Here is a 16,942-nt window from a genome sequence, read left to right on the forward strand (position 1 = left end):
TGTCATTCTGTGATGATGTCACCACAAATGATCAAAACACAGAAAATGGGCAAAACCAAAAAAGTTGTAGTTATTCCCAAGATTTCTTTACCCTATTCCCTTTATGATTTTTGACACCTTATAAGTAAGCTTTGCAAGACACGAGGTGATACGGCAAAATGCAAGATGCAAACAAATCCAACAGGCTCGACTGGCAGCCTCTGGAGAGGTACTGTACAAACACACACAAGGACACTGGCAGCCAGCATTTATAAACACATTTCCTTGCCTTTCTGAAACATTACATAGTGTGAGCCACAGTGGGTCCTCAGGAGCTCCTGCCCTGGGCTGGAGATGTGCTCCTGGGAGCTGGATGTTGTCCATGTGCTTGGGCCGCCAGCTCCGCCTCATCTCTCACTCTTCTCCCTCCTTGAGGTTTACATGCTTTTTATAAACGTATTTATTTACAAACCATTTCCCAGCTGGAAAAAGCCCTTTGCACTGGAGAGGGAGATTCCCTTTAACTGATAGCGAATGCTTTGGCTGTGTATTTTTCAGAGCGCTCTGAAGTGTGAAGGGTTTTTTGGGGCTGCAGACACATGCGCAGCTTCTTGATGAGATGCTTGGGTATTCTCTTTGGAGGGCGGCTGGCTGGAATCAAATATTCGGCGTCTCCCTTAATTCATGTCATTTGATGTAAATGGCACTGGAGTGCTGGGGCTGATTTGCTTCTTAGAGCAGGGATTAGAAGCTGGGGTCTCCCAGTAATCATCTCCAACCCACAGCATCTGGCTGTTGCCCATCCCCCTGCTCATTTCTGGGTCCGGAGCAGGCAATACGGATGCTGAAATCCTCATGCTCTCTTCTAACGGGGGAAAAGTTATCAGCGAGCCAGTCTCCCCCTGTCCAGTACGGGATGCTCATAGCCCAATCTCACAAGCAGCACCCAACAGCTCAGCTAAATTAATTTCTCCTTTGGGTGAAGTGAAGGTTGCACTCCTCTGATGAGGATTTTAACCTGCTCCAGGAGCTGAGCTGGCTCCACTTTGGGGTGCTCGTGTGCGACCATGAGGCAGCAGGTCGGCAACCTTGGCTGCCAATGTAGGAAATGTCTCGGTGAATTTTGGGGGCTCCCTGGGGCTCTGGGGTGCCTTGTCTGTGAGTGTGCATCTGCCAGCCTGTCCTTGCAGAGCCTGCTTGTGTTTTTGTGTGCATGCATTTCAACAGCTAGATGTGTAAGATTCTGTCTTCTGTAGAGCTGTGCTCGGCTGTAAGTCTGTGTTCGTGTAAGCGAACAGGTATTTAAGGATTTGTGTCTGTCTGCTTGAGTGTAGCAGAATACAAACAGGCTTTCAGTTCTTGTTTAGCTAATAACTACAATTTTGCTTTTCTGATGAAATTTGAATTCCAGCAGCCACAGCCAAAGACAGTGATTAGAAGTGTCATTGGGATGCTAACGGATCCTGTCTCTCTTCCTCTCCCTGTCTTTCTTTTCTCTAGAGCTGAAGTAGTAATAAATGATTCTTCGTCTCCAGCTGTTGTTGATAGAAGTAATGAAAGCATTAAGCACAACATTAAACCAGCCTCATCCAAATGGAGACACAACCAGACACTCTCTTTGAAGATCAGGTACTGGTAATTACCTATAGGACAAGAGACAGATTTGGTCCTCTCCAGTGCAAGCTGGCAAATTGCCTCTGTATATCATCTCAAGAAGTCGAGGAAGAAATAAAAGGCTTATCTCCTGCTGAGCTAGGCTTCATATCTGTAAGCGATCACTTGGAAATGAATTCCCGGCTGAACCAGCTGGCCTTGCAATGACGAAAGAAGGAGCACTTGAGCCCCCATTTTCCAGGCCAAGTGGAATTAGTGTGCGCTGGCAGTGGGTTGTGGAGGGGAGAAGGAGACCGCGTCCCCAGGGTAAATGCAGGGACCCCCCACTAATGGGCTGGCCGTGCTAGCCTGCCCCAGGAAGGGATGGGTGGAGAAGGAGCAGGTGTTAAGATGGAGATATCTGTTTGAAAGCTGTTCCTGGAGAGCATCAGTCAGAGCGAGGGCAGGCAGGAGGCAAGAGTTCGTCTTATGTACGACCCAATTTATCTCTGTACCTCACCTGATGGGGCTGTTTTCTTCCCTGTCCTCAGGAAACAGATTCTGAAGTTCCTGGATGCAGAGAAGGACATTTCGGTGCTGAAGGGGACACTGAAGCCGGGGGACGTCATCCACTATGTCTTTGACAGGGACAGCACCATGAATGTCTCGCAGAACCTGTACGAGCTGCTGCCCCGTACCTCGCCCCTCAAGGGCAAGCAGTTCCCCACCTGCGCCATCGTGGGCAACTCGGGGGTCCTGCTCAGCAGCGGCTGCGGCCCTGAGATTGACGCGCACAGCTTCGTGATAAGGTAGGGGCCCACGCCCTGCCGCACGATGGGGCTGGGAGGGTTTGGGGAGGGTTTGGAAAGGTGGAAAGTCCCAATCCATATGGTACAGCGCAGCCTTGCAGCCCCGTGTGCACACATAGAGTTCACCGATGCGAATGTCCTGCTGCAAACTCTTCTACCAACCACCAAGTGCTCCCCCACTGTCCTTGCAGATGTACCCCATGTGTTCTCACGGTGCACCGTTAACCCCCCAGGGCACCATTAACCCCCAGCACCCCCAGACCCAAGCACTCACTCCTCTTTTCCCACATACTTACCCTTTGCAAATAAACCCTGTCCTGGACTCTCCCATGGACACAAGCTCGATCCTTCCCCAGGTCAATTCTGCCCTCAAGCACCAGGTGCACCATGCGGTGCCCTGGCACCACACTTGTGCACGCCTGGGTCTGATGCTCCCCTGTGACCACTCCATCCCCAGCACCGATGTCCCCGCAGAGGCACTGTCCCATGGACCTGCAGCAGCAGATCCTGACCCCCACCGGGGCACACACCGAATTTGCTACAGAAGATGCTTGAAGTGGAGAGGAGGAGTGTGCCTGCCCTCCCATCCCCGACACCTGCGTACATCTGTTAGCTGAGGGGCTGTAGGAGTCCACTGATGATTTATGTATGTGCAGACATTTGCTTTCTGGCGAGTCTATTATGAAGACAGCCCAATCCATCAGCGGCTCACAGAGGCGGTCCCTGGCATGACGTGGGAACAAGGATAATGTCACCTCTGCCCCCCACTCAAGCCCAGCTGCTCCAGCCTGCCTGGCTGCTAGCAGCTCTGTCCTGTCCGTGGGGAATGGGGCGTTATCGTTTGCATCCTTAAGTGTAACCAGAGTGAGCAAAGGGAAAAATTGCTTATTGCAGTTCTGGCAAAGTTTAGGGAGGGGCTTTCATGTCAGGCAGCAAATTTGCAGGAGGAAAGCGTTTCTGGATGTAAGGATTGGGATTTTGAGCAACCTCTCCCCAGCCGTGTATGCTAGTGCAGGTCTGGCATGGATGTGCTCTTCCCACCATAGGTTATCTGAGCCATCACTTGAACCTGCATCTTCCTGAAGAAGGTTTGCTCCATCCAGGCAGGCTTTTCAGCGGGGTTGGCAGTGACCAGTGATGGGCACTGTGTCCAGGGTACAGCTTCGCTCTTCAGATCCAATGTTTATTTTCAGCGATTTTACTCCTGTGATGAGTGAATCAGAAGGTCCCCGCGTGCCAGTAGCTGGATTTTCTTTACACCATTGTCTTAGTTTCCCCATCCGTAAAGTAGGGAAAACAGTAGTAATGGCTGATTATCAAGGCAGATGGTTAGGATGCAATTCCTGCTCATTAAATACTGTAACTTCACTGTAAAACGCTGCAGGAGAGCACACAGTGTGCAAACACACGGGTACCCTCTGGTTTTCATCATGCTGGGGGAGCATCTCTCTGCATCCCCCCATCAGCTGGTCCCCAGTGCCATTTACCCAGCGCCATGTGCATGGCACGGCCACAGCTTAACGGCCGTGGATCCCCCCTCGAGGAGCTGTAGGAAACCACCGTATAACAAGGGTGATTTGTTGGCAGTTTATCCCGCAGCCCCTCAGTCCTCATCCCTGGCGTGACACAGGAGCTCGTGGCACGGGAGCTCCCGGGGGACCATGTGTGCCCATATCTGCATGCACAGCCTGAGAAGAGGCACCAATTAATACTGCAGAAAGAGATGTTTTTTGAAGGTCACAGCCTCCAGACAGCCAAATCCTGTGGAAACCATGTCCTGGCATCCACCTCCCACTGGTGTCATTATCGCTGCTGGTGCCACCGGGTCTGCTGTTAGCAGAGACTCACCAGGGTCTTAGAGATAATATTACCCCAGCAGGACTAGAATTAAGAGGCAAGCGCTTTCCTTGCGTGGGAAAGGCCGTTTCATTTCAAATCTGCCATGGCAGCAAAAACGGGAGGTTTGTTGCTACATGTTATTTTTGAACCGCACCAGAAGAGATACCGATCCGTACAAACCCGCCCACCAGGCACCAAAGTTATGTCTGTTATTAGCATGGCCCTAGAGGAATATGTGCACACGTGCCAGCATGTTGAGGAATGATGACCTGATATTAAGATGGCTTATTGTTACCAGGTCAGAGCCTCTCTAATTTATTGCAGAGACTCATTCTCCCTCCTCCTCCTCCCAAAAGCGAGGGCGAACAGGCACATCTGTCACTGGCCCCGGCTTTTGGCATCAAACACCCCTCACGTTTGTCACTGCCCTCTCTCACGTCCATTGTAAAGGGCTGTTCAGTGTTTCCCTTCGCAGGTGCAATCTGGCCCCTGTCCAAGAGTACTCACAGGACGTGGGCATGAAGACAGACCTGGTGACTATGAACCCCTCGGTCATCCAACGGGCCTTCGAGGACCTGGTGAATGAGACTTGGAGGGAGAAGCTGCTGCAACGCCTCCACAGCCTCAACGGCAGCATCCTCTGGATCCCGGCATTCATGGCCAAGGGGGGCAAGGAGCGAGTGGAGTGGGTGAACGAGCTCATCCTGAAGCATCACATCAACGTCAGGACTGCCTACCCCTCGCTGCGCCTGCTGCACGCTGTCCGAGGGTGAGAGCGTTTCTGGTGTGCTTGGAGCCAGGATTTCGTGAGCTTCCTGAGCTGGAGAGCGATCAATGGGTTTGTGCTGAGGCAAATGGCGTGAGCTGTTTCTTTCTGCAGACTGTGAGGAGGACTCCACGGGTGGTGGCTGGTCCCTAGATGAGAATTGGAGACCACCTCTCAAGCAGGGGCTCCCTGCTCTGCTCTTTGAGTGTGAGGTCTTTTAGCCATGCAATATAGTGAGCCTAAGTCTTCCAGCACTTTGCTGGCTGTAAGCCTGGGTGTCACCATGATAACTCCCCAACCTACAGTTAGGGCTCTCCTTGGAGAAATGTGCATGTATTGTGGTTTGCTGAGCTAGTGACAAGGTTTGTCACCTTGTGCTTGAGTGACACATGCAAATCTCGCATAGCTCCTCAGGTCAGGGACCTCATGGCAGCCTGGATGGGCTCAGTGGTGGCAGAGGACCAAGGCTGTTCATGAGTAGCCTGGATGTTCCTGTAATGGTACTAATTGCACTGCTCATCTTAAATTACCTGCCCAGGGAAGGGACTGACATGGTCTGGTCCTACTGGTCAGATAAATAGGGCAGGGTGGTGGTGAATGGATTTATTGAGAGGGACGGAAGGGGTCTTTTTGCTCCCTTATTGCAACTTCAGGCATGTGGGAGACACAGGTGTGGTGGGGATGGGGAGGTTATAAAAGAAAGAGAGCTCCAGGGGTGAGACTTCCATGTAAATAGGTTGAGGATGGGGTAGGCTCTTGCTTTCTTGCTTTATTTCTCTGGGGTTAGTCATGATTCCTTAGGCATTTAGGGAGCCTAGGCAGGCGGTGGCTCATGCTGGAGATGGCTTAGTGGCAGTAGTTGTCCTCTCCAATCCTGACTAGACTCTGTTGATCTCCCGGGGTGGGAATTCAGTCATGTAGCTGGTGCTCCCCCCCCTCTAAGCCTCAGCAGTAATGTTTCTTGATCGCTTTGAGCACTTCTTCCCCTACACACCTCTGAGCCTGAGCTCTTCTGGCCAGTTGGTCCATGCTGGGTGTTCCTCTGTCCCAGCTCAGGTTGTGTGTCAGTGCAGGAGGTGGGCACGGGACAGATTTTGGGGTCATTTGCCACAGGAGCAAGCCTAAGGGGGTGCTCCAGGGAGAGGGGTGTGAAGGGCGGCTCTGCAGGCAGGCTGGGAGGAGCGGAGGCTCTGGTGCTGCGGTGCATTGCAGGCAGCAATAACGGGCAAGAAGAACCATGCCTGCCCCAAGTGTCTGTGTTTGAGGCTTCCCTGGGCCGGAGAGGCATCTTACAGAGAAAGCTGGCTTTGAGGTAAAGAAAGAGAAGGAAACAATACCACAACTCACAGAAAGGAGGGGAGGGGTGGAGAAAAAAAACCCACAACCCAAATTCTGAGCTATTTCTAGCTGTAATTGACTTACTTTCATCTGTCAAAATAGAATTAAGCTCCTGTAATAAACCCTTTAAATCAACAGGCTGCTAATCCTGTGCTGGCAACCATTCACGGTGCCAGAAACTTCCCGTAGGAAGGTTTGCGGAGGGATTGGCAACGGCTGGGCATCGCTTTCCCACAGGGGAAGAGGAGGATGCCTCGATAAGCTCTGCTGCTGAGATTATCTTCCAACTCGTGGCACCTTCCTGGCCCTCCTGTGCTGCAGCCCTGCAGTCCAGCTGGGCTGGCTGGCACTCTGATTGTCCCCGTGCATCTCCCACAGAGCAGTGTTGGAGCCACCACTGGTGGCTGGCACGTCCTGCCTGGCTGGAGGGGATGCAGGGATTTTGAGACATGCCCAAGGGTTCAGCACTGTCTCTCCGTGCATGGAGTGATGCACCCCTCTCCCCCATGGCTTGGAGTAGTGTCTTCCTTTTGCACGTGTTAGTGTCCCCATGGGTTTTAATGGGGTCCCATGCAAGGAACATGGATTTGGACTTCTGAAAACCTACTGGGGCTCAGAGGGACGTGACCAGTCAGACCAGCAACCGAGTGAAGTAGCCAATGTTGGTGCGTGTCTGGGATGGATATGGTACCAGCGCGTGGTCGGATGTTGGATGATGCTGATGACAGGCTCTAAGTACCCAGTCTGAGCTACAGCCGAGACCTCGATCCTGTCCTTTGGGCTGGTCACTGTGCTGTGGGGCAGTAGGGAAAGGTGGGTCATGGCTGCACTGAGGCAGCACTAATTCAATAATAAGTGCAGAAGCCAGTGCTAATCCTCGTCAGGGGTTGCTCTCTAAGCCAAGGGAGCTGCTGCCTGACCTGTCCTTCTGCTCTCACACTTGTCAGCAGGAAAACAAGGATGCCTACTAATTAACGATTAATATAATATAATATAATATATAATAATATAATCAAAACTGCAGCCCCCTCAGAAAGCCAGAACTGATGGGAGCACTTCAACACCTACCCAGTGTGTTGTGGCCTGGCCAAGGAGCCATGCAGAGGGACCACCCACAGCTGGGGGGCAAAGGGCTGTGCTGTTCTGGGGGAAGGCTAGAGTCAATGTTAACCCTTTCCTTGGTGCAGCCTCCTCAGGTTTGGACTTGGATGGATTTAAGAGTGATTCAGGCAGTATTGAATGAACTGGCCACAGCTGAGGGAGGAGGGTGTGCTGATGCTCTTGGTGCTATATAGGAAGTCTCTCAGGTACCTATAGGGTTGCCTTGACCATCTGCTCAGGGTAATTGATATGATGTAGTTTGGGACGAAGAAGGAGCCTTTCCTCAGGTCAAACTGACCGGAATCACTGGGAGTTTACTTATTCATCTTCTGTGATACTGTCTAATTCCTACGATCATCCTATATTTTTGCTTATGAGCTCCTTGCTGTTACAGGGATATGGTCTCCAACGACTTCCTCGCTCGCTCCAGCTCTCTCTGCAGCACATGCCGGTTCGTAGCATTACACTTTTCTTTGACAGATCTGAGATTTGTGAAACAAATACATTTTGTGGCATGTAGCATGCAGCAGACAATCAACAATCCACAAAGCCCCAAGAACATCCCTCTGTGCTGCAGTGGGCTGCAGTTGCAGAGATGTCCCGTCTTCTCCTTTGCTGGATAAAGCTACCCTTTATAATCTATCCTAAGTTGATTTGGAATCACAAAGAAATGGAGGAAGTCTTTCAGCCAAGACACTCTTTTTTATATTCTTTTTTTTTTTCCAAGGAATAGCACTTTCTACAAAGGCTAACATCTCAGCCAACTTCAATTTGGCTACAAAAGCTTTGCCTTTTCTCTTCTTCCTTCACTACCAGCGAAAGACATTTGTGAGTTCTTGACTCCTTCTTGAACCGCAGTATTTATTGTCCTGCTCTGCTTTCTCCCAGACCAGAATGCATTTCAGTGGCAACTGAGCATTTTTTCCTATAATTTTCAGTGCATTTGGGGCATTTGTAGAGTGTGCATTGCTGAGATGAGTAAAAAGCATTTGGTTTTGTTGTCCTTAACAGCATCATTTGAGACATCACCCTCCTAGCTGTGAGGGTGCCTTAAATGTTTGCTGGTAGCTTTTTGTGTTGATGATTCTGGATAATCTGTGCAATAGGACGGAGGCTCTTCTTACACGGTTAAACTCACCATCTTCACGCCAGGAGGGGAGAGAGCCATCAGCATTTTGATGGAGGAGCTCAGAAGGAAGCCAAGTCACTACCTAAGGCTAAGGAGGAAAGCTGTGCCATGGCAGGGAGCCAGCTCGCAGGGACGGGGACGGTGCCATGCGTTTCGGGGGTGCGTGACTCACACTTCGGAGCGATTCTATAAAATGTCTCCTGAGCAATTCATCTGGCAAGTGCAGTGCTCATCTCCTGGCTGGGAAGCAAGCAAGCCCCTTATAAGTCATCTGTTAGTGTCTCCAAAAAGCCTTGTAATCCCTATTGCCAAGCAGCTTTTGTCAGAGAAATAACATGAAATGCAGGAAGCAAGGGAAAATAATTGTGTCTGGAGGTTTGACTATCACTCCTTGCGGAGAATTCATGGACACGTTTCAGTTTGCCTTGTATAATCTAGTCTAGCATTTCTCACTGTGTCCGTCACAAGGGTCTCTTGGCAGTAACCAATTCTAATCCCAGAAGATTTTGTTAAGAGCTTCTTGAAAGAAAAAAAAAAAAATCAATAAACCTTCCAGCTCCTTGGCTAGGTCTCCCATTAGGTTTAACATCCAAATAGCCCTGACAGTTCGCGTGTGCTCTTCACAACAGTGATCGCCTTGCTCAGGGTCCGTAGCTTGCATAGTGCAGCTCTGCCACGCATCCTCAGAAGTGCAACCTGGTGGGACATAAGGTGGATTCATCTTTGCCTCAGATATCTCTCTGGGTCCTCACACCCAAACAACATCTAAGCCTTTGCTGATTTTTCAGGTCAATGCTGCTCAGACGCTGCCTTTCCGATCTGTGAGCCATGGTGGAAACCCTCCCCTGGTTCCTCCTTGCCTGGCGTCCTGATTATGCTGCATCCTTTCCAACAGCCCTGCCTTACTTGTAGCCATGCAGGACAAAACGTGTACAGGTTATTCTCCTAACCTGTTGCTTTGATTGCATCACCCCGCTCTTTCATAGACCCATAGAATCATTGAGGTTGGAAAAGACCTCTAAGATCATCGAGTCCAACCGTCGACCCAACACCACCATGCCCATTAAACCATGTCCCTGAGTGCCTCATCTACACGTCTTTTAAATACCTCCAGGGATGGGGACTCAACCACTTCCCTGGGCAGCCTCTTCCAATGTTTAACCACTCTTTCAGTAAAGAAATTTTTCCTCACGTCCAATCTAAACCTCCCCTGGCGCAACTTGAGGCCATTTCCCCTCGTCCTATCGCTTGTTACTTGGGAGAAGAGACTGACCCCCACCTCACTACAACCTCCTTTCAGGTAGTTGTAGAGAGCGATGAGGTCTCCCCTCAGCCTCCTCTTCTCCAGGCTAAACAACCCCAGTTCCCTCAGCCGCTCCTCATCAGACTTGTTCTCCAGACCCCTCACCAGCCTCGTTGCCCTTCTCTGGACACGCTCCAGCACCTCGATGTCCTTCTTGTAGTGAGGGGCCCAAAACTGAACACAGTATTCGAGGTGCGGCCTCACCAGTGCCGAGTACAGGGGCACGATCACTTCCCTACTCCTGCTGGCCACACTCTTTCTGATACAGGCCAGGATGCCATTGGCCCTCTTGGCCACCTGGGCACACTGCTGGCTCAAGTTCAGCCGGCTGTCGACCAACAGCCCCAGGTCCTTTTCTGCCAGGCAGCTTTCCAGCCACTCTTCCCCAAGCCTGCAGCACTGCATGGGGTTGTTGTGGCCGAAGTGCAGGACCCGGCACTTGGCCTTGTTGAACCTCATACAGTTGGCCTCGGCCCATCGATCCAGCCTGTCCAGGTCCCTCTGTAGAGCCTTCCTACCCTCGAGCAGATCAACACTCCCGCCCAACTTGGTGTCATCTGCAAACTTACTGAGTTTTACTCAGTACTTACTTGATCCCCTCATCCAGATCATCGATAAAGATATTGAACAAGACCGGCCCCAAAACTGAGCCCTGGGGAACACCGCTCGTGACCGGCCGCCAACTGGATGTAACTCCATTCACCACAACTCTCTGGGCCCGGCCGTCCAGCCAGTTTTTGACCCAGCGCAGAGTACACCTGTCTAAGCCATGAGCCGCCAGCTTCTCGAGGAGAATGCTGTGGGAGACGGTGTCAAAGGCCTTACTGAAGTCCAGGTAGACCACATCCACAGCCTTTCCCTCATCCACTAGGCGGGTCACCTGGTCATAGAAGGAGATCAGGTTGGTCAAGCAGGACCTGCCTCTCATGAGCCCACCCGTGCTGGCTGGGCCTGATCCCCTGGTTGTCCCGCTCATGCCTTGTGAGCGCCCTCAAGATGAACCGCTCCATAATCTTCCCCGGCACCGAGGTCAGGCTGACAGGCCTGTAGTTCCCCGGATCCTCCTTCTGGCCCTTCTTGTAGATGGGCGTCACATTGGCAAGCCTCCAGTCGCCCGGGACCTCCCCCATTAACCAGGACTGCTGGTGAATGATGGAGAGTGGCTTGGCGAGCTCCTCCGCCAGCTCCCTCAGCACTCTCGGGTGGATCCCATCCGGCCCCATAGACTTGTGAGCGTCCAGGTGGCATAGCAGGTCATTGACTGCTTCCTCTTGGATTACGGGGGGTTCATCCTGCTCGCCGTCCCCGTCTTCCAGCTCGGGGGGCCGAGTACCCTGAGGATAACTGGTCTGCCTGTTAAAGACTGAGGTAAAGAAGGCATTGAGTACCTCAGCCTTTTCCTCATCCTTGGTGACAATGTTCCCCCCCGCATCCAATAAAGGATGGAGATTCTCCTTGGCTCTCTTCTTGTCATTAATGTATTTGTAAAAACTTTTTTTGTTGTCTTTAACGACAGTGGCCAGATTGCGTTCTAGCTGGGCTTTTGCCTTTCTCATTTCTTCTCTGCATGACCTAACGAGATCCCTGTACTCTTCTTGAGTCGCCCGCCCCTTCTTCCACAAGTGGTAAACTCTCCTTTTTTTCCTGAGTCCCAGCAAGAGCTCCCCGTTCAGCCAGGCTGGTCGTCTTGTTCTTCTTACGGCGTACAGGGACAGCCTGCTCCTGCACCTTTAAGACTTCCTTCTTGAAGATCGTCCAGCCTTCCTGGACCCCTTTGCCCTTCAGAACCGTCTCCCAAGGGACCCTCTCAACCAGCGTCCTGAACAGGCCAAAGTCCACCCTCCGGAAGTCCATGGTTGCGGTTTTGCTGCCCCCCCTCCTTACTTCACCAAGAATTGAGAATTCTACCATTTCATGGTCGCTAAGCCCAAGACGGCCTCCGACCACCACATCTCCCACCAGTCCTTCTCTGTTAGTAAACAGCAGGTCGAGCGAGGCACCTCCCCTGGTAGGCTCACTTACCAGCTGTATCAGAAAGTTGTCTTCCACACACTCCAGGAACCTCCTAGACTGCTTCCTCTCTGCCATGTTGTATTTCCAGCAGGTGTCCGGGAAGTTGAAGTCCCCCACGAGAACAAGGGCTAGCGATTGAGAGACTTCTGCCAGCCGCTTGTAGAATGCTTCATCCGCCCCTTCATCCTGGTTGGGTGGTCTATAACAGACTCCCAGCAGGATATCTGCCTCGTTGGCCTTCCCCCTCATCCTTACCCATAAACACTCAACCGTACCATCATCACAATCGTTGAGCTCTAGACAATTGAAACACTCCCTAACATACAGGGCCACCCCACCGCCTCTCCTTCCTCGCCTGTCCCTTCTGAAGAGTCTATAGCCATCCATTGCAGCACTCCAATCATGGGAGTCACCCCACCATGTTTCTGTGATGGCCACTAAGTCATATCTCTCCCGCTGCACAATGGCTTCCAGCTCCTCCTGTTTGCCGCCCATGCTGCATGCATTGGTGTAGATGCACTTGAGCTGGGCTATCGATTTCGCCCCCGGCATTGGCACGCCACCCCTAGGCTCATCTCTAGTGAGCCTGGTTTTATCCCCTCCCCCCTTCAAACCTAGTTTAAAGCCCTCTCAATGAGCAATGATCCTTTTCCCCCTGTGAGATAGCTGGACTCCATCTGTCGCCAGCAGGCCCGGTGCCGTGTAAACCTCACCATGATCAAAAAAGCCAAAATTCCTCTGATGGCACCAGCCCTTGAGCCACGCGTTGATCAGGTGTGTTTTCCTGCTCCTTTCAGTATCCTTCCCTGCCACTGTAGGGATTGAGGAAAACACTACCTGTGCTCCCGATCCTTCAACCAGTCGCCCCAGTGCCCTGAAGTCCCTTTTGATCACTGCAGGACTTCTCTCTGGAACCTCATCACTGCCAGCCTGTATAACCAACAGCGGGTAGTAGTTGGCAGGCCGTACCAGACCAGGGAGTTTCCTGGTAATGTCTCTGACCCGGGCCCCAGGGAGGCAGCAGACTTCCCTGTGGGACGGGTCCGGTTGGCATATAGGGCCCTCCATGGGCTCCTCTTTTCTCTAACACGTCAAACCTAAGCTGCTGCTTTTCCTTCTCCCAGCTCTCCCAGCTCATCTTTTCTCACTCTCTGTCTCAAGATCAGTTCTGCTGTTGATTAGCCAGTGTCACCCAGTTATGGAGTTTCTGAACCAGCTACGTCATGCTTCCTCCCTTGTGGTCCCTTACACTTACAGGGGCTCCTCCAAAATATCTGCCCCCAGGGACTCGTGCCTTAAAGCCCGTCCTCTCTGGTCCCACAGAAGGTTTAAGGACAGCAGTCCTGCACTCAGGTGAAGGATGAAGATGATCAAAGGGTGTAGGGGGTGGAAATAGCCATTCACAAGTGTGTGACTGGGGTAGGACGTGGGGGACTACGAACACCCCGTAAAGCCACGTGTGGGTTTGATCCGTGGATATCCCACAAATAAATCCTTGTGTGAGCAATTACTCTCGCCCGTTCTGCACTTGAGGCACATTGTACCCGAGCTGTGGCATGTCTGCACTGGGACCCCAAGGCAGTTAATTTGTTCCGGTTAATTGGGAAGAAGATTTAGTCTTTTCTTTGTCAAAAGAAGGGGAGGGGCATAGGAAGGAAAGGGGAAAGAAATAGGGTAATTCTCTTCCCAGTTACTTTCCTCTTCTTCTGTCTGTTTGGAAATGCTTTAACTTGTGGGCGTTGAGTACCGTGTGTTTGAAAGGGCATCGCAGAGCTCAAGACCTGGAGGAGAAAAGAGTTATTTATCCGTGACTCAGCGTTGATTTGCTTGCGCCGAGTCACCAAAACCAGACCACACGGTACAGATCCAGTCTGGATACAGAGGCTTGATTTGGTGTTTGGGCTTTGCCCAGCCTGGGGATAAAGCCCAACTCTGACTCCAGATCCAGCTTTTGGAGTCAGCGTTAGCATGAATCTGGATGGGGACCAGCCCATTCCTACCCGTCCAGCACAGATCTCATCACTGTACATGGCTCTCAACTATTTTGGTGGAGGGGAGAGAGGAGACTGGATACATGGACAGAAAAGGCCTGGGAGAAGCTGGATGGGGGATAGTGGTTGCTCCCTGGGCTCCAGCACTTCATCTGCATCCACCCAGCAGCCGGGATACATGCTGTGCCCTGCCAGCACCGGCGGGTCCTGTCCTCGCCTGCACTAGCATGAGTGGGGAGCACTGTCGGGGCACTCGCTCTGATTATCTGTAGCTGTTTTTTCATGAGTATTAATGGGAGCAGGATTTGTGTGGCAGACTGATAATATGCTTCTGACAGTCAAGGACTAGCACTTCCACAACAGCTTGTGTTTGTATCACACTTTTATGAATAAGCTGTTTTAAAAGGGTCTGAAATTGCATTATTTCAGCTACTCTGATTTGTATCACTAAATAATGCAGCTGATACTGCTGAAACTTGATTTCTTCATTGACCTGAGTTTTTTATTCATTTCATCAGGGCAATGGATTTTCTGTTCATTTTATCCTGCAGGTTAACCCTTACCAGGAGGGTACAAGTTACTTTGGGGTTTTCTCAAACACGTCAGGAGATGATGGGTAAGCACAGGGTAGGACGCTACCCTTGCTAGCGGTCCTCAAACACTGTCTGCAGGGAGGAGTTTTTGCACCCAGCGTTTCAGCCCAAATCAAGGCGAGGCTCTGCTCCCTGAATTCGGTGATGCCGGGGGAGGACAAGCTCTGTCAGCATGGTGGGGTGTGTGGTCCAGATGTGCCATGTGGAGGCTGCCACCTTCCCTGGCTCAGGTGGGAGCTGCAGCTTCCTAGGGGAAGTTTCAGAGCATTTTGTCTTCTGAAGGATTCCCACTGGGCTTTAAGGTCCAAATACAGCGGTTGCTTCCCCTGTGGCTGCAGTGCAGCCCCCTCGCAGGAGGCATACACCGATGGTCAGGCAGCCGGCAGCAGTGCTATGCAGTTCTGCTTAGGAAACTTCTTAAGTTTGTTGGAAACCTTTTGGAAAATTGATGTTGCTGAAGAGCAACCAGAACCACCTACCAGCTAGGACGAGACCGTCTGAGCTGCTCTTCTTGAAGCCTCTGTCCTCGGCTAAGATCACGTATTAGTTCATATAGGTGCTAGGGCTTGTGTCTAGGCTGCCTCCTTACAAAAGATGGCCTTGACGATCTGATGGCGTTTTCCATCTGTCAGTCACTATCATGATCTAAAACGTGAGCTGTCTCGGACAATTTTTGCCTGACAGCATCACAATTCCTGTTCATAGCTGCATCCCACTCAGGCACCAGCTTATCTCTGTAGCTGCTTCCACCCCTGAGGGTTTATTTACAGAAACAACACAGCACCAGCTTTGAAGGAGGTCCATGCTGTGAGAACGTCTTTGAGAAAGGAGGTATTGGGTTTCAGAACTGCTCTTTGCTCCTCTCTTTTAATTGCTGTCTCTTTCCATAAAATGTTGCAGTTAATAGTTATGGTGATTGGTGTAGCCAATTTGAAAAATAATTACTGCCTGCTTCAAGATTATCTTTCCTCCTAATTAAAATCCTGGACCTCACATATTAAAGGTGTGCTGTTGACACAGCATCCCATGTGCGCCCAGACAACCTCATTTGGATTTACAGAATTAATTAGGTTTTATTTCCATCCCCAGCTGTTCTCTCCTGCACCAGAAATGTGGCCGCTGTCTCAGTTGGCCAGTGGTGGGAGAGATAAGAGGGAGATCTTCTTGCATAGCTCCCACACTCCCATCACAAACCAGTCATTAAAAAGTATTCCCCAGACCTCACCGGAGGATTTCCTACCTTCACTGTCCAGGAAACAAATTGCAAGCGCTGTGGCATGGCCTATGCTATGGTTTGGGCATTATATATTATGTGTGTCATCTGTGTGGGTGGGCTGGGACAGCCTGGAGTCCATCACCCCCTCCCAAAGCTGCAGCCAGCAGCAAGAATTTATGATGCTGTAGGAGCAAGGTTTGTCATCCTTCTCATTTTCACAATGCCATGCCTGCAATAGAGGGAAATACAGATAAAAGAGCCAGGGGTTTAATTTTTATTATAAGAAACTGAATTGTCATTGTTCCCTACCCCAATATTATTGAGTGAGTGCTCACTAGCTGCATGTGCTGAGGTGGATACGCCAGGTTGGTTTTGGTAGGGCTGCTTTTGGATACTGGTTGTGCACGCTTGTTGGTCTTGGTAAGGCTGTTTGTGCGTGCTGGGTTGCAGAGGACAGCGTGCTTCTGTAAGGCGCTTCTGTGTTTGACCCAGGTCATTTTTGTCATTATTAATACGCTGCAACATTGGTGGTCACATGCATGTCCTGTACCCGCGTGCAAGGGTCACTTCATCACGCTGTCAAGGTCGTTGTACGTTCATAAAGTTTTTACAACCTTTCAACAAAACCTGAAAGTTAATATTTTGGGTGGGCGTAAGGTCACCAGTATGTTTCTGTGCTCCAGCTGGTAAATTGATAAAAGGAGAGTTTTAAGGCTAAAGCAGCTGCAGGACAAACCCAGACAGTTGTCTTCCCCGAGAGCCAGCCGGTTAATGTGGCTTGACAGTTCTTCCCAGGTAGTTTCCCTGCTGCATGAGGATACCCTAATTCACAGTGTTAAATGGTTGTGATAATCTCCCATTTCTCTCCGCATGCCAGGGGTCTAATGAGCTTACCTGTAAACTCATCAAGGAGGCTGTTTTACGGCTACCTGTGTGAGAAGATTGCCTTGGCACCATAGCAAGCTTTGCTGTGTCCCCATAGTGCAACAACCCATACGGCTGGGCAAGCCCAGAAAATGCTCGTGCTGTGCCTCTGAGATACTGGTTCTCACCAGTTTTCCCCCAGTTTCTTGCTCCTTTTTCATGCTGGACTTGAGGGGACGAGTCAGGCAAGGAGGACCTCCCCAAAACATCGTACTTGTCTTTTACTAAAGCTACGGGCGCTTGGACACCCCTGGGGTATGAGACCCCAGTAAACCCTGCCATGCCCTTCCTGCACACGCCAAGGCAGTCACTCTGCTTTCAGGATTCACCAGAAAAGTCAATTTTTCT

At 51.0% G+C, this 16,942-nt stretch overlaps 1 protein-coding gene across 1 annotated transcript in view; it reads left to right on the forward strand.

Annotated features, from left to right (window-relative positions):
* Window positions 1-16,942, forward strand: part of ST8SIA2 (ST8 alpha-N-acetyl-neuraminide alpha-2,8-sialyltransferase 2) — a 35,113-nt gene that overhangs the window by 16,361 nt on the left and 1,810 nt on the right. The window contains exons 3-5 of the mRNA XM_076347968.1: window positions 1,480-1,608; window positions 2,124-2,381; window positions 4,696-4,989. Of these exons, the coding sequence (XP_076204083.1) occupies window positions 1,480-1,608; window positions 2,124-2,381; window positions 4,696-4,989 (681 nt within the window). The remainder of the gene's footprint in view (window positions 1-1,479; window positions 1,609-2,123; window positions 2,382-4,695; window positions 4,990-16,942) is intronic.

The sequence above is a fragment of the Aptenodytes patagonicus genome, chromosome 10, assembly GCF_965638725.1.
Source record: "Aptenodytes patagonicus chromosome 10, bAptPat1.pri.cur, whole genome shotgun sequence".
NCBI classification, from domain to species: Eukaryota; Metazoa; Chordata; class Aves; order Sphenisciformes; family Spheniscidae; genus Aptenodytes; species Aptenodytes patagonicus.